The sequence below is a fragment of the Dermacentor albipictus genome, chromosome 9 (assembly GCF_038994185.2).
Source record: "Dermacentor albipictus isolate Rhodes 1998 colony chromosome 9, USDA_Dalb.pri_finalv2, whole genome shotgun sequence".
NCBI lineage: Eukaryota > Metazoa > Arthropoda > Arachnida > Ixodida > Ixodidae > Dermacentor > Dermacentor albipictus.
This window is the reverse complement of record NC_091829.1, coordinates 131,308,765-131,334,724: the sequence shown is the minus strand read 5'-3', so window position 1 is coordinate 131,334,724 and position 25,960 is coordinate 131,308,765. Positions and strand designations below refer to the sequence as shown.

Here is a 25,960-nt window from a genome sequence, read left to right as displayed (position 1 = left end):
AGATGTGTCAATTAATGATCAGAAGCACCTACTCTAACGACTCAGTACGCTTGTAGAAAATCGTCAAAATCGTTTCAGGGTCCCTTCAAAGAAACAAATACAGTTAAACTTTGAGATAACGACCTTCAACATAACGAAATTGTTGATTTAAAAATGTATTTAGCCTTTCATAACTTGTCCAAAGAACACCATGTATTTAGAACCTCAATAAAGCAAAGCAAAGTTAGCACACAATTTCATTATAACAATATTTGGCTGCTGCCATGATACCAAGACAATAAATGGAAACTTGCCGAGATGCAGATTGGTAAACTAACGTATTTATTTGAATTGAGGCCAACCCCGATTCTAGGCTAACCCCCGAAATTCTGAAGCCAGAGAAAAAAAAAAAAAGCAATTAGTCTTGAACGTAGGCCAAACAAAAAAGTGAGAACAGCGTTCACAAAATGAAAACAGCATTTATTCAATATTATTATGCCAGCTCACTCTACCTCAGCATTGCTGCTAGCCTCGTTGCTATATAAGGGCTAAATATAGTCGGACATAACATGAGCATGCGCACACGTTATGTCACCTGTGCGAGAACAGCACCTATAATTCGACCGATGGTTCGGCGCACTGGCACAGCCAACGTAATTGGACACTGCTAATGCGCCGTGCGTCAAGTGTCGCTCGCTTGCACACTGACAAGGTTGGACTGTAAACGCACCTTATCTTCCTTATCGCTGTCATCTCCTCGTTGCAGCTGGTGCACGCAAAAGGTGTCGCCCGTTGCCCCCTCAATGACGGAAAATTTTCTCATCGATGCCAAAGTCCCACTTGGCTTGAACGTTTGACGATGCCTCTGAGGCTAGCACAGCTTTTTATTTGAAAGCAGCACACTCTAAGAAGAAAAGGAGGAAATGGGGTATTGAGGTTACTCCTTTAGGGGAGGAACTGATCTGCCACAAGCATTCCTCTCTTTAGGGGGTAAGTGCGAGGGGATGAACTGTTACTCCCCATGCCGTTACTCCTCCGAGGACTAACATTTGCTCTTTTCCGATGCTCCTCAAGGGAGTAATGGTCATTATTTCCTATGCTCCGCAGAGGCGGAATTAAAGAAATTAGGCATTTATACCCTGATAAAAAGATGGCTGAGCTGAAAAAAGGATTCCTGAGAAAAAAAAAAAAAGGCGCCCCAAAACAGGATTCGAACTCACATCCTCGTATTCACAAGTCAGGTACTCTAACCACTGCACCACAGAAGATTGCTTGACGGGACAGGGAATTGTGACAGGTTAAGCATCAGAACGCAGGTGCCGCAATAAAAGCAACTCGGCATTTTGTGTATGCTGTGCGGGGAGAGTGTAACGTTGAGTGTGCCTGCAACCGTAAGTGAGTGCAAAAAGAAATCTGCCGGAGTATTCTTAGGGTGATTTAAACTGAGGTACTACGCGATGTAAACGTGTAGCGAGCTCAAACGGAGCACCTAAGACGACAAAGAAGGACAATTTCTTTGTTGCTTAGTGTGTCCCGTTTCAGCCACACATCGCTTCAGTTAGGTTCATAATCTCCTTGGAACGGAAGGAACTTAGGTACTATTGACCAGCAAAATCTGGCAATCTATCAATGACTTGTGCATTTAACGTGTATCCCTCTATTATGGTGTGCACACGAAGCATGGCTCTTCACTTTCCAGGTTTTAAATTTCTCGCAATTTTCCCACGAGAAGGCAGAGTGCTGCTTTGCATATAATTCAAAAGACAGGGCACCAACTTCGAAGTATTCACGATTTATAGACAATGCCATTTTTGCCGCATCACTCCACGACACAGACAAAAACAGCGGAGCACATGGGGAGTAACTGTTGCCGTCCTCCCGTTGCTCTCTATCCGCACAAGCACTAAACACTTACTCACCGAAATTTGCACATGGCATGCACATTCATGCAGTTACTCTCTTGAAGGACGAAAGCGCCATTTTTAGGACCAGCTGCACAGTTACTCCTGGTTTCCCCAGGATTCTTCTTAAAGTGTATAGTGGCAGTGCCTGTTTGGTGCTATTATGATAATGCCACGCCGCACACCAATACGACAAAAGTCAAAGTGGCAGCGTCGTTCGAGTAGTTCATTTTGACTGCTGGTACGGCTAGTAGCGGCTGCGATATTGACTTTTCCAGATGGCGCTATCTATGCACCATATTTATCAATTTCAACTGAAAACTGGTATATTTCTTGAATTTTTTAATCTAAGCCTGCCCTAGAGTTCGGTATATAAATACTTGAAAAAAAATATATATATCAACCTAAATTTGAATAAATACCGTACCTCTCAAATAGTGCATCGCTGACCAACAGTGACCGCCAAAGTGGTCATGTTCGGTGTATAAAGAAAAATTTATTGGTAAATGTACTTATTTGCATAAAAGAAGTTGCATCTATGAAGTTTTTTTATCTCCTCTTTAACGGTCACATCAAAATAAGAAAAGATGACTATATTCATCCGCCTGGCCGTCGGTCTAGAAGGACAAACCACGATAAGTGCGTCCGGCCATTTAATACGCATTGCAATACATTTAAGTTTTCCTACTTCCCTCGCACTGTGAACGCTTGGAATGCGCTACCAAGCGAAGTTGTAAATAATCCAAATTTAGACCAGTTTTGTTCTCTAGTAGAGCAGCTGATGGACCCTGTATAACTACTTTTCCTGTTGTAAAACCCCAGAAAGTATCTTGTAGTGTTGTATTATTTTTGTGTGTGCATTTTTCTCATGTATATCATACGATACATAATGCTAGATTTTCTGTTTTCGTGTACGCGAAGCGTAACCATGTCGGTAATATAATATTGATGTACTTGTTGTTGAAAAGTGTTCTGATCTGCCTCATGTTTTCCTGTTGTCTTTTTGAGAACTTGTTGTATTTTATTACATGCGTATGATGATGAAAGCTCGCTCCCTGTATGGGTCTGCAGAAGACCTACAGTATTGCTAAATAAATAATAATAAATAAATAAAAAGGTTGAATTAAAATACAGTGAAACCTCGTTAAACCCTACTTAGCCAGAGCTCGGAAAAAGTACATACTAAACGGTAGTCGAACCTCATAGCCAACATCTCTTCGCAGTCGCAACAGCGCTATCAAGCAACTTTTTCGCATTACAAATGCCACACACCGTAGTCAACAGTAGATCCCTGTCGCGTGCCAGCGCTGACTTCTTCGTGTCGTATCCGATAGCATGAACTGTCTAATCTTTCTTCTATGCTGAGCACCCGGTGTCTTTTTTATCCGAGCTTCGACATGACGCGAGTCCCTGTTTGCACGACACCACAAAGCCCTCTGGCACGGCGCTGAAAGGACGTTGATGTTGATGTGGTGTCACGCGCAAACGCTCAGGGCGCTTGGAGGCCGTTCTGATCTCTGAGGCTTGCTGTTCTGCCGGGCCGCCTAATGGAGATGATGCACTGCCGTGATTGTACAACGAAAAGTGGAAACACTACGTGTTAACCGATACGTATGCAATAAGCTGGTACGGTTCATGCAGATACAAAACACATTATGTTCAATGGCTGCTGAGTCGGGGATTTGACTTTACTACATTTAAAACAAAACTGCTGTTTAAGCCGGTATGGTTTAACAAGGTTTTACTGTACGTACAATTAAATTTGGGTATAACCAAGTGAATTGCCTACTTTACCGACGTCATTGTAACAGTTTAACTGTACTAGATTTCGATTCACGAGCGGAATTATTAGAACATTCGCATACCTCTACTGTTGCACCTCATTCGAACACTTTTTGTTTTCTTTCCTTTAGTGCCTTTTTCACCCCCATTTCTTGTCTAAAAATTTTTTATGTTTTTTGCCACCATATAATAAATATGAACTGGAGGTCAGTGACCTAGCTGTGTTTCCTGTGATGTGATGTGAACGCCTGCAATTGCTGTGCTCTGTCTGTTCCTTCCACACATTTGGCAAGTGCGTGCCAGCATTGGAATAGATTACTGGCTAGGCCCACACACGGCCACCAACATGACACAAAATGGCGGTGTTGTTTCAGAACCTCTCGCCATCCAAGCGGGTCCGCAAAGCTCTCCACGAGACCTGGTCCACTCCCGGTGACATTGCTGTACCAGGGCTCACCTCCACGGGATTTGCACCGCTGGAGCCGGAGTCGTTCATCCTACCGGAGACACCCGTGCGTAGCTGCTTGTTCTCAGTGCAAACTGCTTGATGAAAGCCTGATAGAAAGCTAGCAGTATTGTTTAGAAGGAACTTCAGTATACACTTGTGCAAAGATTACGGAGAGAGAACTTGAAGGGTTGAAATCTGGGCCAGTTGGTACGTACTTGAAGGAAAAAAACCAGTAAAAAAACACAAAGGACAAGAGGCATGCATGGCATTGTTTATGGCATGTGCTGCAGGGGTTGTCTATAAGTTCCCTCTCACATGCGAGAGATTTTACATAGGCCAAGCTGGTTGATGTATTAATGACCGCCTGCGTGAGCACCACTCCTCCCTGGGGTCAGACAACGGTGCAAACTTGCCTCGCCATAGCAATGAATGTGGTTGTTATCCTTTGTTCAGCTATGTAACGATTCTTGGTAGGGGCAAGGGCAAAGAAGAGCGAGAAGTCCTGGAAGCGCACCGTACTACATCAGTTTATTAGGTGACAACTGCGTTAGTGTGACCTCGGTGCGCTTACTTGAAAAAGAATTTGCATTTCTAGGTTGGTCACGATAGAAGCGATTCTTGTCTTTTCATGATCTGTGATTAGCGATGATGCGGTTGCGCATGATCTGCTGGCCTTGCTGGGACTACACCGATTCTAGTAAAGCTCAGTTGATAGTCCAGTCGTTGTGGTGTGAACCTCTCCTCTTGTCCTTTGTGTGTTTTTTGACTGGTTTTGTCCCTTCGAGAACTTGTTATAGGTAGTTAAACTGCTTGACCTTTCAAATGGGTGATTATTTTGACCAGAGGTGACCCCCCCCCTTTTCTTCTTCCTTTTTTTTTTTCATTGTACACTTCCTCGAAAGCCTTTCTGTAGCTTCTACGATGAATTTGCTTCATGAATACCTCACTTAGCTCTTCACTATGCAATATATGTCTACTTGTACCACAAACAGTAGTTAGAAAATCCTTTATTTCACCCTGTTTCAAAATCAACAACAATTCTGCGAAGCAAGAATCTTCATAGAAGAAAATGTATTGCTTTCACTCTTTCACTGTCAGAGTCGACAAGTGGCTTTCCTTTGCCTGTGATACTCCCATGCAAGCTGTCAGTGGCAGATGCCACCATTCCATATCTGCCAAAAGGTGCAAAAATGACCGTGGCTTAGGTAAAGTTAAGCCCAGGATGCGAAGCATACTAGCCTTTATTTTAGTTGTTGAACCACTGTTTAGCCTGGTGAACTGCTGTTGCTTGGCTATATTTGGTTCGGCTAGACGAAGAAACTCGTGCGTTACTCTGCTTCGCCTTCAAGAGTGGAACGCGACAGCGTTCCCGTCGACCCGCCATTAAAATGGGCTACGGCGCAGCGACTACGCGCCCCGCATTGGACGCGGTGAGCGTCGAGCAACGCAGCGTTCGGCGCGGCAACGAAATGTGCGCCTGAGCAAGCGACGCACGCCTGAGCGTTAGAAACAGCTCGTTGCCAAGGCAACACCGCATTCACTAGAGGCGCTTTTGTACCGCTTTGAAGCATCGTACTCGTGGCTCAGTGGTAGCGTCTCCGTCTAACACTCCGGAGACCCTGGTTCGATTCCCACCCAGCCCATCTTGCAAGAGTTGAGCCAAAGCCACTTCTCCTCTGTCGTGACGTCACGGTGTCACGTGGTATTCAAGGCGACACCGCCGCGCCTTAGGAGCTGGGTTGAGCTCTCGTAATATGCTTCGCATAAAAGTGCATGTTTTTAAAACACGATCTTTGAGCACTGTCCAAGTGCCGCCATCTATGTGGTAGAAAGCAAAGACTGCAATAAGCGCACCCCTTGAGCACTGATGAAATGGCTGCAATCCACCTTGCAGAACACATTTGAATATAGCTAATGATGCGTACATGACGTGGAACTTGTGTAATACCTTTTCCGAGAGTCTTTAAGTACAATAAACTGAACTGAACACGAACACTGAATCAATGCGGCCTTTGAGGTGCTGAAAAAGTGCTGACATCCATGCAGTGGGGAAAAACAAGAAAAAAGAAAAGTGAAATATCCACAGATTTCAAATGCTGGCACTGCACCCATCTATGTAGGGGAAGAAAAATTAAATAGATATGCTGACTTTGTCGAAAAAGCTTTAAAAACGGGATTATTGCCATTGACGAGTTGAGTTCGTCCAAGCAGTTAAGAGGTTAATGACAAATTTCAAAGCTATTTTTAAAAGTCCATGATGTTTTTTAGACTGGTTGATTGATTGATTCATTGATTAATTGAGTGATTCCTTATTTGTTTATCACAGTACATGTGATGGGAGACGAAGGTAAAAAGCTGTTTCCAGGATGGCTTGAGGGAAGTCCTTCACCCCCATTCTGACTAAGACAGCAGCAGAGGCGCATGCATTTTGTTTACATTGTCCTACACTTTGATAAAACCATCATATTAAAAACAACATTGTCATACGCTTTGACGAAACCTTAAAATTGAGCACATCACTAGTTACTGCCCTACACAGACAGTCGTGCATTAACATACACCACTTATGTCAGCATGAAACACCAGCTCAACACTTCATTACAAAATACACATTGTAATAGTGGCATTTAACAACAGAATTAAATACAAATCAAAGACAGCTCTAGAGGTCAATTTTATTCTAGAAAGAAGTGTACAAGTCAGGTCCTTTTACGTCACAAATATTGATTTGTTTTTTATTATAGTCATTAAGTAAATGCGGAAGTTTGTCACGAAGCCTTTGCCAGTGCGACAATACGGAACATTCCATATTTCTGTTCTTGTGTTATGTGATACTTCTTTCAGATGGAGATTTACCTACCGCTTGAAGAGAGAATTATGACAGTCCTAATTTAGGCAATTTTAGTGCCACCATATGTACTCGTATGTGTCTTGTGCTCTAATTCAAAATGTTTCAAAGAGCCATGCAGTAGAGCGCGGCATTGGCACATTCTCGACTATTCTCAAAACTGTTTTTTTTTTTTTCGTATCTATGAGCCATGAGAGGTTAGATTGTGTAGTAATCCCCCAGACCAAATGACAGTAGTTTTGGTTCAACAAAGCAAATGGGGCATTATAAATCAAGAATTTATTGACTTCAGAATTAAGTAGCGGTTTCAGTTCAGAATTCCCGTTGTTGCACCTAACTTTTGTAATATCGCATTGACATGCTCATCCCACTGCAGTGATTCTGAAAAATGCACACCAAGTACCCTAATGCTCTATAACTGCCTCTATATCTGAGCAGCGAAAAACAAGGTTACCTATTACACTGTGGCAGCGTATGAAGAGCCGTTAGTGGGCTCGGGCATGCATACAGTGCCAGTGCGCCAAAGTCAGTTGACACACTATGAGTGCGCCTGGTCATTTTTCACCACCAGACGTTCGCCTCAGCCACATTCACATTGATATCGTTGGTCCACTACCACCGTTCTCAAACCAACGATACATACTCACTTGCATCGACTGATTCACACACTGGCCTGAAGGAATGCCACTCTCTCGCATTACTAGACAGTCTAATGAATTACTTAATTACATTATTACTTACATTACTAAACAGTCTGTAGCACAAGCCATCTTAAATACCGCGATTTATCATTATGGCACACGACACGTCGGCCACCATAATGACAGACAGGGAAACAATTTGACTTGTCCTTCTTTCAAGCTCTCTCCCGTCTTCTGGGTGTAACGTGCATAGGAACGACAGCTTATCACTAGAGATGGGCAAGTAGTGAATCTGAGGCTCGAAGCGAATTCGAAGTGAATAGTGATTTGGTCGAATAATTTCGAATCGACTGGTTTGAACAGTATATACAGTTAAACCTGGATATACAGTCGCCGACCGATTTTCCGGACTCCGAAAATTCGGACATGCCCGATTATTCGGTCAGCTTCGCGGCACCGCCATTCTCCCCATAGACCATAATGTATAACAACTGCCGAAAGTTCGGACACTTTGCAACCTCTCGTCTGATTTTTCGGACACTCCTTGAGCCAACTCGGTCGAGAGCACCATGCTCCGACTCTGACCGGTGCATAGTTCGACTTGCTGAACGCCATTTTTATGTTGAACGGAGCTTCCTTGCTGCTCCACGAAGTGGCGCTACTGGAAATCCCCGCTCATCATCATCGTTTCTGCCTGGTTAGAGTGGTTCTGCAGCAGTTCCGGTTTCAGCTTAGTAAGCCATGTCAAGACAATCCAGCAGCTGATTTGTTTCTTCGCGCAAGACGCTGCGAGCAGGTTGTGTTTTTCGTTTGTGCGACTGGTGTCGGCACGGTGGTTTTTGCTTTGTGTGCTGTGTCGAGGTTTCGGTGATCCAACGCGGCATACGTAAACATCGCGTCAAGGGTCTAATGGCGCCGACAATGCCGGCGCAGACTGCGCTGGGGAATGCCGGCAAGCGGGTGCCGGGAGGCCTAAGACTTGTCGCCTTCCGATGTGCTCCCTACTGACGCGGGAAATGTTCTGCCGAGACGTGCGCAGTGGTTTCATTGCGATTCCGGACACCGTCTCATTTGACAGTTTCATAGGTGCCGACACTGCTGTATTGACATGCGCAGAACATGACGACGGCAAGATCATTCGTCAGGTTTCTGCTGCACCGCCGGACGATGACGAGTCGGAAGATGACGCACCATGTGCTGCGCTGCCGTGGCATGCGGAGAGTGTACAAACAGTGACTGTGCTTTCAGCCGCTAATAGTGACCGTACGACCCACTCCGAGATTCAGGCTTATCAGATAGCGCGTAAACGGAACAGCGCGCAACGGCGCATTCACAATTTCTTCCAAGCCTACTGCCGAGCCCGAATAAGTGCGTGGAAATAAAGGATTTCATTTTTTTTTTCTTAATCTGCTTTTTCGGACACCTGTTTATTCGGACATTTTCGCAGTCCCCGTGAGGTCCGAATAAACGGTCGGCGACTGTAACGAAGTTGACAAAAGCTCGAAAATTTTTTGTTACATGCAGGTTTCGCATGAAGGCTTGTACGAATGATGCAGAAATGAAACCAAATGGCTTAAGATATCCATGAATACGAACTCACCGTTCAAGCATTTATTTTACAGCGAAAAACTGCGTAATTTCCGCTGCTTCTTCTGCACGAGTGAAGGCACAACACGCCGCTCCAAAGAAGCTAAATTGTGTAAAGCTCCATCATCGCCCGAGCCGACGAAACGGCGAAAGACGTCTATTGCAACCATCACCTCCTTTGTAGTAGGCACGTCACACGGATCTGCCTCACAGGCACCATCATCACCGCCATCGGGATTTTGCACACTTTCAGCTACTGCTGCATCAGTCACGTCTTCTGTAGCCACGGCGGCGTTAGCAAGCAAAAGGTCACTCGGTTCAACATCGTCGGGTACACCACCGTTAGTGTGTAGCCCGTTCCACGCTTCGGCCACATCGGACAGAGTAGAAAGGTCTTCCTCCTCCTCGTCGGCACCAGCCTGTGCGTTTTTATGCTATTCTGGCCTTTAAAAAGCAATTCCCGATAACTTCTGCCCTGACCTCTTGCCAGGAAGCAGCAGGCATCTCGTCTGCTTGATAAATGTTAATCTTCATCTCCCGTTCCAGATGGATGTCAAGATGTATCTTCAGGATTAGTCGGCGCCGGTAACAGCATTTAAAACTGTTAATGACCCCTTTGTCCAGGGGTTGTATTAGGGACGTGCAGTTGGCCGGGAAGAAATGCAGTTGAATGTTCGACAGCTGCAGGCCTTCGACGCGGTGCGCCGAGCAGTTGTCCAGCAGGAGGCAAACTTAACGGCCTTGCCGCTTGACGTCCTGGTTAAGTTCCTTTTACCACTCAGAAAATATTGGCCGAGTCATGCACGCTTTGGAATTGGCCACATACTTCACGGGCATACGCTTCGTTCCCTTAAGGGGGAACGCGGGGATCAGATCGCGAAAATTGCAAAAAAGATCGATTTTTGGCAATGACCCATTTTGTGATCTGCAATGCCTAATCTACATTGTATCAAAATGGTTTGGCTGAAAACATACTAAAAGTGCCCGAAAATAAATAATTTATCAGTGCTTAGGGCAAGAAAACAGCTTTAAATCGCATAAAATCATTGCAGTTCGCGGAGCCCTAGCTTGTCTTTCCCGCCACCGAACGCCGCCATCTTGGTATCGTTCAAAAGCTCAAAAGTTTTGCCATTCTGTTTCTGAATTCTTTGGTCGTCGCCATCTTGTAACAAACACACAAACACAAAAGAAGTGCGGGTCCACTAGAGGCAGTCACACAAGCCCTGCGGTGAAAGTGGGCCTCCGATTGGTTGCCGTGCTGAAAGGCGTCTTGCCATTGGTTGCTGCTGCAGCAGCAGGCAAGCTGTCAACCGCAGCGGACTGCAGTTGTCTGTTTTGAAAACAACGCCGGCGTCTTCCTTCGTTTTACACTGGCAGAATTCGGATTTATGAAAGCTCCCAGGTCAGTGATGGATCGTCGCTCGTTCGAAAAGAAATTTTAAACGCAGCATGCCTTCGGAAAATGCAAGCGCAAGCCTCCTACGGTTAGAAACAAGACGGCGGCCAGCGGGAGAAGCGGAGCACCCGACTGAACATGTGGATAACGGCGCGTTATCTTGCACCGTGCGATTCCAGCAGCGAAGCTGACAATCGCCCTGTGACATCGACACTGTTTACCAAGCCACGGGAAAACGTGCCAACGGAGGCTCTCGCACCTGTGCGTACGGCCGCGCAAGTCAGCAACCGAGATCACGTTGTTGAAAGCGGCGTGGGTCGAGGGTGACCTTCACCGGCAGAGACGGCGTACCGTTTCTGACGCATCGTGTGACAGGTACACACAGTCTGCGAGTGAGCGCAACCTCAATGACTCAAGGCTCACTAGACAAATCGTCGGCCGAATGTCACACGATTCAGACGCGCCTCGAGCCGTGTTTTGTGTCAGCGGTGACTGCAGAAGCGCGGGCGTGCAGGGTTCGTGACTCCCTTCGCGCAGTGTCCTCAACTGAGCGGAAGTTTAGTTTCATGGACCAGCAAGGCCAATAACAAATTTCAGCCCCTTGTGACTGTGCAGGTTTCCGCGATGAACTCTTTGATCGCTAAAACTCTGTGCTTAAGATGCCAACAGCGTTCTGTGGGTGTACGCTGCAATACTAGGCTTGATCTGGCAGTCAAAATGGTGGTCATGCACTACTCCAGAGGGCTCAAGAAAAGGATAAAGAACACATGAAGAAGGCATCCAAAGCCCACCAAACAAAGAGGCAAAGGTGTAAGAAGATGCCTGAGAGCAATGATTCAAAATATTACAGCCCTGGTGCTTTTTAGTAAATTTGCAGTGCTTTTAAAACTTTGCAGCCAGTTTTCTCAATTGCATGTTTTTTTTTTTGTCAATCACCTCGCTCGTGGAAAGCGTAGCACAACAATGGCTGGACCGATTTTGGTCCAGCTTGTTTTGCTGCGATCCACAAGCTGTGCTGCACCTAATGACAGTCTTGAAATGTTTCTTTATCTTTCCATTATTTAATTATTGCACGATAACTGCATGGCTCCATGCAGTGAAGCACAGTCATGTGCATGTTATGTTGAGCAAAAAATTATTAGCGAACTAAAAAAAAAATTGAACACTGTCTTGGTGTAGATTAGACATTTGGGCAAACGAGCAAAGTATTCCCAGCTCCCTATCGTGTTTCGTTACTGTGCCAGCCTTTCCACAAGCAAGGAACTTATAAATTCCTATAAAACAAAAATTAATTAAGATATCCTAATAAAATTTTAGATTTGTCTCTGTATTGCAATTTGCAGTGTGTGCCAAATTTTAGCCCTTTTTGTCAAGAAACAAAAAAGCTATTTCTGAACCCCTCTACCTTTCTTAAAACACCTGGGACAGGCACTTTTGCAGACAACGACCGGGACTCGCTGGTCTGTACCGTCAAGGTTGGCGCAGAGAAGAATCGTTATGCGGAGCTTGCTCTGCTTTCCGCCACGGCAGTCATCGCGGCAGTCATCGCCTTTTAACGCTAGTGTGCGGCCCGGAAGCGTTTGATAAAGTGGAGCTGTCTCATCGGCATTGTAGATCTCGGCCACCTCGAAACGACTCAGCATTCCAGGTAGCTTGTCAGCCACCCACGAAGCAGCAGCATCGCTGTCTGCGGAGGCAGATTCGCCGCTGACTACTCTCCTGACAACACTGTGCCGGCTCTTGAATTCCTGCAGCCACCCGTTGCGCTTGCCTTGAAATCCTCATGGCCTAAGATACGCGCAGAGTCCTTTGTCTTCTGTTGTAAAATTGTGCCACTTATGGGCACGTTTCTGGCTCGTGTGTCCAAAAACCACGTGAACACTGCCTTCCCCATATCAGCATATGTGGACAGCTTCAGTCTTTTTTTCTTCGAGCTTGTTCCCGGCTTCACTGCATTTCTGATGCTGTGTTCCGCACTCAAAATCGTTGATAGGGTGCTCGCTGGAATGCTGAAACGGGCGGCCATGTCGTTCTTCTCGCCCATGGAGACTGCATTTAAAATTGCGAGTTTGTCTTCAAAAGACAGAACTTTTCGTTTTCTGGCAGTACAACTCATCACGAACAACCGACGACGCAGTTACAAGCAGAGACGCACGACTATACGCCGAACGCAGGCCTTGCACCTCCAAAACAAGTCGGACGAACCAGCACCAAAGCACAATCGACCTACGCACATGTGCAGACGCAGGACAACATGCAAAATGGTGAATGCAATGCGTCGTCGTTCGTCATCGTCCCTCCCCCCTCTCCCTTACCTCGCCCTGGCAATGAAAGAACCGGCCATCAGCGATGCTTTTAAAGTGAATTCTTGCACAGCAATGTGTTTAAGCCGTTGAAACAAATGAAAATCACAAAATAAGAATGCTTGTCCTCAAATCCATACGAAAAAAAATTCTGCCAAAGAAATCAACTGCCGTTAAAAATACCACCTCACACTAGACAAGCAAAGTCTGAAAAGGCTGCTACGTTAGGCACGGAGCAGCACTAGCCGCCGCAGTCATCATCCTCATTGCTAACTTTGCTCAGTTGCGGCGATCCCAGGCATTCGCGTAGCTGCTGGCTCCTTACAGTATTAATATTATAAAGGAGGTTTACTGGGGTTCATAGCGACCGCCGGTTCTACGATGCACCGAGCACAGTCCTCGAGCTCGAGCCTCTGCTGCGCGCTTGATGCTGCCGATGCTGCTGACTGTACGCACGTTCGTCATCTTCCTTACAATGGCCCCGCGTAAATAAAGGAGCAATCCTCGCGACTTAGTTTTCTGGAAGGATGGTAGAATTGTGATACGGCTTGAGACGCTGAACGTGAATAACTTCGCGGTTACGACGTCCCATGTCGGACGGCGGCGTTAGCGGCTCAACCAGGTAATTAACGGGTGATGTTCTCTTGAGAACGCAGTATGGACCGTCGTACTTCGGAAGGAGTTTTGAAGCGAGCCCAGGCGTGTGGGGTGTGGCACTAACAACCAGACGAGAGCGCCCGGGAGAAAAGTGGGAGTCGAGTTCTGGGCATCGTGAACGGCTTTTTGGCGGTTCTGGTCGTCCGAGGTGAATCGGCGGGCAAGCTGGCGACATTCCTCTGCTTGTCTGGTGGCTTCCGAGATCGGCAGGCATTCGGATGGGTCTGGCCGGTAGGGCAGAATGGTGTCGATAGTGTGCGAAGGATGACGGCGGTAAAGAAGGTAAAAGGGTGAGAATCCGGTAGTGGCCTGAGTCGCGGTGTTGTAGGCGTAGGTGACAAACGGAAGAACTAGGTCCCAATTAGAATGATCAGGTGAGACATACATGGCAAGCATGTCACCAAGAGTTCGATTAAAGCGTTCCGTGGTACCGTTAGTCTGTGGGTGATAAGCAGTGCAGTGCAGTGCAGTGCAGTGATGACTTTAGATAAGAAGGCGCGGCCTCTATCGCTTACAGTTCACGTGGACCTCCATGACGAAGGAGAAAACGGCGAAGTAGGAAATTGGCGACCTCCTGCGCTGTAGCATTTGGTAGAGCAGCAGTCTCCGAATAACGGGTTAAGTGGTCCACCGCAACGATTATCCACCTCTTGCCGGCAGGAGTCAACGAAAGTGACCCGTAGAGATCTATGCCCACGCAATCAAAGGGTTGGGATGGGCATTGTAAAGGCTGGAGTTCACCGGTGGAGTTGTGCGGTGGCGCTTTCCGGCGTTGGCATTCATGACAAGAGCGGACGAGGGAGACTGGCCACGCCCGTGAGGTAGAATGATACGTGAGCCAGCTTGTCCGAGTCATTCCATTTGTTGTGAACGCTCACCCGTTCGTCGGATGACAGCCACTCTTCGGCGTCGGTGTCGTCGGTTCCGCTGAAGATGGGAGGCTCCCGCTGGTGAACGGTGCCAGCACAAGGGATGGGTGGCGATGGAAGAGTCTGCGGGTCGGCGTCCGGCTTGGCAGAGGGTAGCGTCCGGGAACGAAGTTCCAGGATGGTAGAGTGGAACGTTACCCAGCACCTCCACCGCTTATAAAGGACGTTTATTGGGGTTCGTAGCGACTGCCGGTTCTACGATGCACCGAGCACAGTCCCCGAGCTCGAGCCTCTGCTGCGCGCTTGATGCTGCTGATGCTGCTGACTGCGCGCACGTTCGTCATCTTCCTTACAATATTCACTAATCTAGTGCACTTCTTCAGCCGAATTTTCCTTAAAAGTGCAAAAAGTAATGATTGATTAGCTTTGTGAGTTCGTTACATCAAGTTTAACTGCCGCAACGCGTCCGTTAGATTGAGGTCTCAGGGTGTCTACCAACCGGGAAAACCGGGAATTCTCAGGGATTTTGAGTAGTCTGGAAAAAGTCAGGGAAAACTCTGGGAATTTGGGCCTCTATCAGGGAAAATTAGTGGCAATATATTGAAAGGGTCGAAAGTCGCGGTAATGCTGGCTCGAGCAACAGACAGGAGTCGTAATCAATCGTCTTTGACGCGCTGTCGTCGGCTGGAGGAGTTGCCAGTGTGCAGTCAACGACCGACTTTCTGGATTCTCGATAATTTGTACGGCTTCGCGCCACCGCCACGTAACCCATAGACTCAACGTATCAGAACGTGTGAAATTTCGGACGCAAGAACTCTTCGCCGTCCGATTTTCCGGACGTTTTGCCGTGACCGCAGGTCCGAAGCGGCAATAATCAAAGGCACCACCACTGCTGTTTTGATTACTTCGCCACCTCGAACCGGCACTCTCGCACGCAGATCCGCTGGCAGCAGTTGCCATCACTGCGGCAACGCTAGGCCTAGCTGCTTCGATGTTCGCTATGAAGCTTCTTGCCGTTGGGTGCCGAGTTTTTTATTGGAAGAATAAGCTGCTTTCAGCAATGGCACGGACTCCGCATTTGTGGTCCTCGCGATTGGCTTAGGAACTTAGAAAACACGGTGCGTTGCATAATGCCGGTTCCCGAAAGACAGCTTGGCCTCTGTACAGAAATGTTACATGGTGAAGCATACGACGCAAAAATATTGCAGTGAAGCATAACAAGCGTGGGAAGGGGCTATTGCCACGGAACACAGTATGCATTCCTTAATTATACACGTGCACCCGGTATATCCTGTCGCAGTACGAGCACTGATATGCCTAATATGTGTACCGACAGGCCTTCAGAGCGTTTTCGAACGTGCCTGTCGCTGTTTGAGCCCCTAAGGGCAGTAAATGACACGCATTTCTTTTTTTTCCAACTGGCCGATTTTTCGAACGTTTTTCCGACCCCTAGGGAGTTCTAAAAATCGGTCATGGACTGTGCAACTGACCAAGATGCTTCAAATGGCCCTTGAGGCGAACGAGTGGCAGAAGGCGGACAAGAGCAGAAATGATGTACGCATAGAGGAATAAACGGGAAAGGAAGCTTGCTACCGCCGTTTTGAAGAAGCTTGAGCTCAAAAAACAAAATTTTGGCTGATGCCGAGATGCAGGTGTCCCTCATCCAAACCAAAATAAACTCTTTAAAGCAGTGAAACACAACACTCAGGCGTCGTGCGCGGGCTGAGAGTGTGTCAGGACAGTTGAGGTTGACTTATGAGCGGTTGAGAGAGAATCTCAATTGTGACAGAGTTCGGGCCTCATACCACTGAGCTTGCTATCAGTTGATAGAAATAGCTCATATTCGAATATATTTGCTTCTATGTGCATCTCCTTTTTATTCGTATTTGTGAATGTCGGACTTCATTTGCAATTTTTTTCGAAGACACTTTATTTGCTGTGCATATTACTAACCCCTGCCTTCTATTCTCTTATTGAATAACATAAACACTACTCCTTAGTATTCAAATTAGATTAAGTTGCTTTTTAATTTTTTTCATGTGCTTACTAGAGAGTGACAGCATCAGGCGATATGGTTTCAGCCCGTCTTGACATAAAACATAGTTCTGCATCACTCAGGGAAATGTGCAACGGCACTCAGGGAAAGCCTGGAAAACTCAGGGAATTCGGAAATGTCAACTTGGTAGACACCCTGGGTCTAAAATACATGGGCTTCATTTGGGGCAGCGTTGGGGAAAAACTTTGTTAAATCCAGGAATTCTTTACATAGAGGTTCGTTACATCCAGGTGCTTTTCTTTACTGCATTCACAAGTTTTCATGCAACAATACCAACTGCTCCACGTCACCTGGGAGCAGCAGTTCCTGCTGGCTGATAACAACATTTCCTGCTATTATTTCCTGCTATTAGGCACTCTCTTCTTTTTCCGCGTTTCCACCTTCTCTTGCGATCGCTTCTTGGCCGTTTCCAAGCGCAGAGAATCTTTCTCGGCTGCCCGTTGAACGGCCAGGTGGCCAGGTGTTAGCCCCACTGATGAACAATGCTTTTGGGTGTCCCTGTGGCAGCCAGCATTATATCTTAAAACTGCTTCATGCAGTGTTGTCTCCACAGCAATCAGCGACACATGCAGCTCTTTGGACATCAGGGACCACAGTACGGAGTGACACGATTCTGATGCATTCTGCATCTTTGCTCCCAGGCAGCGTTGCAGAAGAGAAGCCTGTGAGAGGTGCTCATAAATGCTTCAGAGGCATACCATCACTCTTGCTGGCATTGTGATGACACCTTTAGTCTGCACCCTCAGGACACAAGTCGGGGTGAGAATCCTCATGTGTCGATGTCACGTGGTGGTACGATGCCATCACTGCACGCTGCATTGCAGCCACATCGTTGGAATTGTTCCGTAGGGCCCAGCCATAACAGTCGGTCAACTTGTCGATGACGGCCTTTGTCAGCCTGCCCTTCCCTCCTAAATCCTTAACACCTTTCGGCACAAGGTTGCGCAGTGCTGTCCCCATCCTCTTCTGGACTTGTCCATGCATTCCTCTTTCGAAACGGGAACCAGTCTATAAACATTTTCTTGCACAAGGGCAGAGAAGGTGGCACTATCTTCATCAGACACGGGCGTTGTGTAACAGAGTTTGTGCTTTGGCACCGAACATGAGAAATGGTTGACAGCTGCCTCAATCTTCATCCTCCCAGACTTAGAGTCAGTGTTTTTCTGGCACACATGATCCTCCTGCCAGCTTGGATAGCCTGGGTCTCCAGGCTTTGGTCCTACTTGGCAACCAAGGTACTGGTTCGATAAAACAATGGCGTCCAAGATGAGGCTCGTATGATATTCGGTTATTGCACCAACTCCAATATGGGACGTATGGCCATGCTTTTGCCATGTTCCATCAAAGTTTCCATGATAGCCCTGCTGAAATATAGATTCATTTCCTTGTAGGTGGTTTTCACAGCAGAAGCAAATTCTGCATCGAACTTGTCTATGCACTGTGTCTGTAGTTCCCTGAATTTCTTCAAGTGCTTCTGAAAACTCTTATGATGCAGGCCACGATGGGACACGTTTATCCCTGCCCAAAAGTCATTGAGGGCTGTTTGTCCTTTCCCTATCTGTTTTGTTGCCACAATGGCTCTTATATTCACGTCAAAGGCCATTGAGTCATCCTGACAAGCGGAACTCCGCGAGCTTTAAAAAAAAAAGAAAAAAAAATCAAATCAATTGTTTTATTACCAACAAACTTGTTGGGGGTCCTCCAGGCGAAAAGCTGCGACATTCAGCTTGAATGTACCTGAAGGCCCTCGCATGGCAGCAGTAAGTCAACAATGGAAACACTGATCTATTAGGGCATACAAATACTATGGGTCACATCTACAATAATTACAAAGATCACATTCCAAAAATGGGTTAACAAAAATATGATCTAATTTGTTTTCGAGTCAAGTTATTTATGATAACATTTTCTTTCCCAAATTTATTTAACAGCGAAGGTAGCGTGTGTCGTAGCGACTGCATGAGGTAATTTGTACGCCTGTACGGTACTAACCACCTGTCTTTGCTGCGGGTACGTGCTCACTTCTGTCCTATTCAAGTCGTTACATATTTTTCAAAAATGTTTTAAAATTTTCGGAGCCCAAGGAAAAAGAATACAGTAGCCTGTATTCATAGATGCTAGTTACTTGTATTATGTTATAACTTTTAAAAAGTTGCACAGCAGTAGAATGGAAATAAGGTACATTCGCTACATGTCAAAGTGCTTAATTTTGAAGTTAAAGAAGTGCATGAAGATTACATTTCGTGGTGGTAGCCCATACAAGCGCACCATAATTCAGATGCGATTCAAACAAGGAATAATATATCTGCAATTTTACTTCCTCTGGAAAAAAATGACGGCAATGGGACAATGCACCTGCAGAAGATGACAATGATTTCATAACTAGTTCAATGTGATATGTCCAGTTCATATCTTCTGAAAGCGTAATGCCCTGTACTTTGTATTTGGTTACAATCTCAGTGGACGCGCCATCCAACAATAATTCTTCGTTTAAATAAGACTGCCTGCCTCTTGCCTTGAATAATATGGCCTTTAATTTGGAGCTATTAATTGTTAGAGCATTATCACGCGACCAACTCGACAAATTAAAAAGGATACTGCGAGATCTCTGTAACAGATCATCAAGATCATTGCCAGAGACAAACAGGCTTGTATCGTCAGTGTATATGCGCCGTGCACGCCGACGGACGCACCACTGGTGGCGGCCTTGTGCAGAACACGCGGCAGAGGAGCGTGGCGCGCGCTGTAGTTTGTTGTGTCGTTGATTGTGCTTCTCTGTCTTATTCACGTTTTCAGAGCAAGATAGGCAACACCATTCGCACGTGTGGGGTGGCCAAAGCTTCAGAGAATGTCGAAGAAAAATTGTTGCAGGGTGGGGGGCTCAAATACCGCTGAAAACGTGCCGGCGATACGGTTCTAATCATTCCCGGCAAAGCCTCGTCAGCGGGAGCAACGGTAGCAAAAATGGATTGTCGCTTCGAAGGGAAATTTCTTGTTCCCATCCTTTCTTTTGTCTCATTGGTGTTTTTTTTCACTCGATCATAGACGCGTGAGCAGCGAAATTAGTCTGCAGTGCAGCATGAGGTTTAAAGGCATTTCGCTAAAGTTCGGAATGCTGTTTGCCGCTTATATTGTTTTCCGCTTCTTTACCGCGTTGCGCTATCTAGGCAGCACGACTGCACGAGCGCATTGTGTTGTATGGTAAAGCTACTGAAGTTTGCAAGAACTGAAATTGTTGGTTTCATGTGGCGCGGTAAATCCTCGCACCAGCTGTCGCGCACTTCATGTTTTTACATCTATTTTATGCGTGGCTTCGCACATGTTTAACTGTTGCTATTGCTCCATGCATAACTTGTCGATTCTTTTGAGCTGCGAAGTTTTCACCCTGCGTTGTTTGTAAAGGGTATAAATCACACTGTCTTATCGGAATGATACCAAGGAAGTGCTTCTTTAACAGCTTTGTTCTTTTCGCCCGAGGGCATCTTAGATATTGTTTGCGTTTTTGGAAATGTGTTTAGAAAATAGGTAGTTCAGGGCGAGAATTGCTAATAGCTGCTGCATATGGTATTTTTGTTCCACTTCTCGCTGAAAAGTACGCGTCCCGTTTGGGAAGTCATCACACCTCGATGCTGCCTGAGCAAACTTAACACGCCGAGTGATGTTGTTTGTTTCGCAACATAGTCTCTTCTTGCATGTGAATTTTGTACTCAACTAAACCGGGCCTTGCCGCCAGCGCTCATCTACTTTGACTGGCGCTGCTCTGCCTTTAAATATATCATGTGGCACCTCTCTCTAGTAATATAAAAAAGTATTGAAAAGTTAGTCAGTCATTAGCTTTGTACGTTTCCAAGCAGCTCCCTTGGGGAATTCAAAATTGCACAAACTGCAGCGGGAATGGTAGTTCATCGGCGTATGCAGCAGAATTGCATCGGCGGTACAGCACTAACACGCGCTTTTATTAACCTGTGTGTTTGGTGACTTCGTTGGCTAGTGTACGCGTTTTCATCAATAAATTGGCAATTACTCTTCTTGAGGTGACTTCGACTGCACTTATTCGGTGATGTCACATGTATTCATCGACAGAAAAATCACAACCCCATATGCAGAGATTGCACCGTACGGATTTGTTTGATATAAGTCTTCACTAACGACGGATGCTTATTATTCAGGTGCAGAAGCAGCATTGCGGCAAGGGTAGACTTAAAAAAAAAAAACTATTGAGAGATCGCATCACTAAACAAAATTTATCGGCTAGTGAACATGAGCTCCACGTCATGTACATGGGGTTCATGGCGTTTGTCTGCGGGACACCTTGCACGTATGTGGACCATGTTGTCCCAAACACCGGTAACATCGTGTTCATATCCGCTCGCCCAGAGGTCAGCATCTTCCCTACAGCTGCCACCGCAGAAGGAGCAGCCTGGCACCCAAACAAAGGACAAATCGCTGCCGCGAACTTCAGCCATCCTTGCTGCAAAGGGTTGTCGTCTGCTACTGCTCCCACATGTACTGTTGGAAGCGTCCGCTAGGTGGCTTTCAGTGGCGCCTCTATAGGCAGTGCACGAGGCGTATAGTAGTACAATGGACTTACTATTTCAGCAATATCGTTTACGTAGATATTAAACAAAATCGGACACAGAACGCTACCATGGGGAACACCTGATTTATTTCCCTATAGGAAGAGCAGTATTTTTCTATAGCAACGCACTGTGTCCGCCCAGACAGATAAGATTGAAACAGCTGATTTGCCACGCCATGGATACCATATCCTTCTAGTTTACTTATTAAAATGTGATGACTTAAACAATCAAATGCCTTGCTATAATCAATAAAAATACCCAACGTTAGTTTTCCCGCATCAATGTTATTAATTATTAGCTCTTTTTGGCTTAACAAAGCTGTTCTGGTTGACCTGCCTGAGCGGAATCTGTGTTGACAATCAGAAAGAATGTCATTCTTCGCAAAGAAATTGTTAATGCATGCAGAAATCAGTTTTTCTAAACCCTTAGAAAAAGCGGATAACATGGAAATAGGCCTATAATTCCCCAGGTCATTTCCTTTCCCACCTTTGAAGATAACTAACACCCTTGCTTTCTTCATACTTGTTGGAAAATGGCCTGATTCCAAACAACGTTAAACACAAATGCAAGAAGAACTGCGATGACATTGATTGCAAATTTTATAGGTCTGATTTGAATGCCATCTGCATCAACAGCAGTGCTGTTTTTTGAGCTAAAAGATGTACAACAAATTACGTACATCTCTGAACAGTAGTACCGCTGATCGTGTTTTTTGATGATGCCATCACGCTCACAAAGTGTTAATTGAAACACTTGGTTAAAAGGACGCCCGACACCTTTTCGTTGTTCAGTTATCTCACGCAAACTGTGATTCACATTTCCCTGTCTGATTGCATCATTGATAAATGTCCAAGTCTTTTCTGGATTTTTTCTCCGCACGGCTGCAAAAAGGCTCTCGTAATAGAGAGCTTTAGCTTTTCGCAGTTCTTTATGTAGTATAAGTATATTCCTTAACTTCCTAAATGCAAGGAGATCGCTTTGCTGACGCGTATGTAGAAATTTATTGAACATCCTACTTTTTTTTTGTTGTTAATCATTCTAACATGCTGTGGTTGCACCGACGTCTTTCTAATGCGTTTTTTTACCTTTCCTGCTTTAAGCGGGAAAGACAAATTGTATCGGCGACTGAATATGGACAGAAATTCATCGTACGCTTGACTAGCGTCTTTATTGTTATAAAGAGAAGACCAGTCTGTGTGCAAAGCAAGTGAGCGAAAGTGTTCCATATTTTTGCCTGACAGGCATCTGTAGCTGAACGTGGTATCAGGTAAAGTTCTTTCGGGAATATAAAATGAGCATATTATGAATATTGGACAATGATGGCTGATATCTTATCTGATAGTCCCGGTTTTGTATATCTCTGCACCAGTGTTAACAGTGAAATTGTCGAGACCTTATTGACAAGATGGTGTCACGCGAGTAGGTCTCGTAATAACACTGCAGAAACCGGAAGAATTGATTACATCAGTTACTGCACAAGTTGGAGTGCTTTCATCAAGCACATTAATGTTGAAGTCACCACCAAGAAGCACTTTGTAATTGTGAAAAGTAGCATGCTCTAAGAGCTTTTCAGTAAAGCCTAAGAAGCCTAAAGCCTAAAGCCTGTCGATAGTTGATGGAAGCCCCGCAGGGGCGCCTGCGTCAGCAGGCGTTTGGTGTGTTGCGACACCACGGACCTGAGCACACGAGGGTTGGACCCTCCCGCGTGTAGTCGTGCGCGGCTTAGCCGTGTCCGGGGAAAGGGGGATCCTGGAGGTTGAGCCGATGCCGGGTGATCGGACCTTTATTGCCCCCCGGCGGAGGCAACACACCTCTTTGGCCTCTGCTTCACGTAGACGGCACCCCCGGACTGACCCACCCGGGGGAAATCGGCAGTCGCCTTTTCCTGTCCCCCTCTTCAATCTTTTTCTTTCCTATCTTCTTTCTTGTACTGTCCTATCATCTCTTCTCTTCCGTCACTTCCTAATTTTTCTAGGCGGCTAGGGTTAACCTTGTGTATGTGCCCTCCCTTGGGTATATTATATTAGGTTATAGCAGCAATGCACGGCTGGCGTCTGCAGCCTTACACGTTAAGTGCTACAGCGTCCCCCTGTTGGGCTCCATGGTGGGTGGCCGCCATTGCCGCCGAAAATGTCCGAAATATTATGGGAACACCTGCTTTTCCACGTCTGCTTGATCGTCACCCTCAAAAGAGGGGACGCACCGATGAAATTCTAAGCCTATTCAAACCAAAAGAAATTTTCCCCCGATTCCAAGTCGTTCACAGCGAAAAAACAGAAAAACCAGCTAGAACCCTATCTCCTTTCCTTGTTGCTAAGGGCTTGACTGATGCACTTGGCCCAGGCTATAAGGTCACCAAAATGTCGAGCGGGGATCTCCTCCTTGAAATCCATGATAAAGAACAGCACAGCAAACTAAATAAACTTGTGGCATTTGGAGATATACCTGTTACCGTTTCACCCCATCGGTCTATGAACACAGCACGCGGTGTAGTATCTGATGCAGATCTCATTGACTTGTCCGAAACAGAGCTGTTGGAAGGCTGGAAAGAGCAAAATGTAATTAACGTACAAAGAATCATTATCCGAAGAGAAAATAAAGAAATTCCTACAAAGCACCTGATCCTCACCTTTGCCACTTGCGATCTGCCACAAACAATAGAAACTGGATACACGAAGATAGCTGTCAGACCATACATCCCTAATCCAAGAAGATGCTTCCAATGTCAGAGATTTGGCCATGGGTCGCAGAGCTGCCGTGGTAAACTTACATGTGCGAAATGTGGAGCCCAAGGCCACGCCTCAGATAAATGTGAAGCAACACCTCACTGTGTAAACTGTGAAGGTGAACATCCAGCATACTCCCGATCTTGTCCCAACTGGAAAAAAGAAAAAGAAATAATCACCTTAAAAGTACACGAAAATATCTCCTTCAAGGAAGCACGAAAAAGGTGCTCCCCATTCCACACCAAAACGTACGCCGATGCGACGCGTCAGGGGGCAGCGCCGCACCGGCCTGCGCCACCTGCCCGGCCCGCGCACAGCGAGTCGTTGGCTGTGGCATCCCCCGCCCCCGAGGTGGAAGCAGTTAAACCTGCGCCACCTACCAAGACACAGAGGCCGGCTACCCCGGGTACGTCGGGCCTCAAGACCACGCCTCGCCAGGCGAGGTCTGACAAACAAATGAGAAGCCCGCAGGCGCGGGCGTCCAGTGCCTCCCAGGAGGCAATGGACACAACACCGGCACGTTTGGTGCCAAAACACCGGCATGGCTCTCTCGAGCTCGCCAAAACAAACAAAAAACCTATAACAGGGCCAGACGACGGTCCTGTTACCTAAAGTACACCACTACACACCTGAACACAGAACATTTCTCATCCTCATAAAATGGATGTACAAATTATTGATTGGAATGCCCGTGGCATTCTAAACAACTTAGATGATATCAAAGAAATAATACAAGAATTTAATCCTAGGCTGTTCTGCGTTCAGGAAACACACTTGAAAACATCAAATACAAATTTCTTAACACAACACACATTATTCCGGAAAGATCGCGATGATGGCCATGCCGCGTCTGGTTATTATAGCCCAGAAGTCAGTTGCTTGCCAACACCTCCACCTTCAAACCAATTTTGAGGCAGTAGCGGTTAGGGCGATTCTTTTCGACAGGTTGGTTACGGTCTGTTCCCTCTACATACCACCCGAACATCGCTTGCAACTAAGGGATCTTGAAACACTAGTCAATCAGCTTCCGGAACCATTCATTTTGACAGGTGATGTGAACGCACATAATACGCTATGGGGCGACTCGCGCTGTGATGCAAGAGGGCGTACTATAGAAGACTTTCTTTTATGTACCGGTGCAGTTCTTCTCAATAAAAAAGAACCCACGTTTTATAGCACCACACATAGGTCATACTCATCAATAGACCTAACCATAACCTCTCCATCTATAATGACGTACCTTGATTGGAAGGTCCTAAAAAACCCTTACGGAAGTGACCACTTCCCTATTCTTTTAACTTTAACAAAACGAGCTGATCCCGCTCCACAGATTCCCAGGTGGAAAATCGACTCTTCGGATTGGAAAATGTTTCAAGAGATCACATATTTACAGTACGATGATTTGAGTTCTTTAAACATAGATGATGCTGTGGCATATTTAACAGGTTTTATTTTTGACGCCGCTGAAAAATGCGTAAAACAAACTAACGGACTTGCCAATAAGCGTCGTTTGCCTTGGTGGAATCACGCATGCAAAGAGGCACGGAAAAAACAAAATAAAGCTTGGAGCCTGCTTCGTGACTCTCCAACTACGGAGAACCTCATTAATTTCAAGAAGGCGAAATCACAGGGCAGAAGAACACGACGAGGTGCTAAGCGAGAAAGCTGGGAAAGATACATATGTAGTATCAACTCTTACAAAGATGAGGGTAAGGTATGGAATAGAGTGAACAGATTAAAGGGCAGGGAAGCACAACCGCTTCCTTTAGTAAACGCTCAAGGCAACACCATGAAAGATCAGGCAGACTTCCTGGGTACGCATTTTGAAAATATTTCTAGTGCATCACACTATTCGCCAACTTTCCTAAAGTTCAAGGAACGCATAGAGCGAGAGCGCCTTCAACGAAAATGCGCAGCAGATGAACCTTACAACTGTCCCTTTAGTCTCGCTGAACTGAAGGCTGCTCTCATTTCCTGCAGCAACTCAGCACCAGGTAGTGACTGCATAATGTATGCAATGATCAAGAATATGCATCCAGAAACATTGAACACACTTCTGTCCCTCTACAACACCATGTGGGTATCTGGGCATATTCCATCCTCATGGAAAGAAGCGATTGTCATCCCAATTCATAAGCAAGGCAAAGACCCCGCATTAGCCAGTAGCTATAGGCCAATAGCACTAAC

General features: G+C 46.1%; 1 protein-coding gene across 4 annotated transcripts in view; it reads left to right on the top strand.

Moving 5' to 3' along the window:
* Positions 1-25,960, top strand: part of LOC139049684 (transcriptional activator Myb-like) — a 343,827-nt gene that overhangs the window by 274,219 nt on the left and 43,648 nt on the right. For all 4 annotated transcript variants that reach the window (XM_070525392.1, XM_070525393.1, XM_070525391.1 and 1 more), the window contains exon 15: positions 4,037-4,174. In XM_070525392.1, coding sequence (XP_070381493.1) covers positions 4,037-4,174 — 138 coding nt within the window. The remainder of the gene's footprint in view (positions 1-4,036; positions 4,175-25,960) is intronic.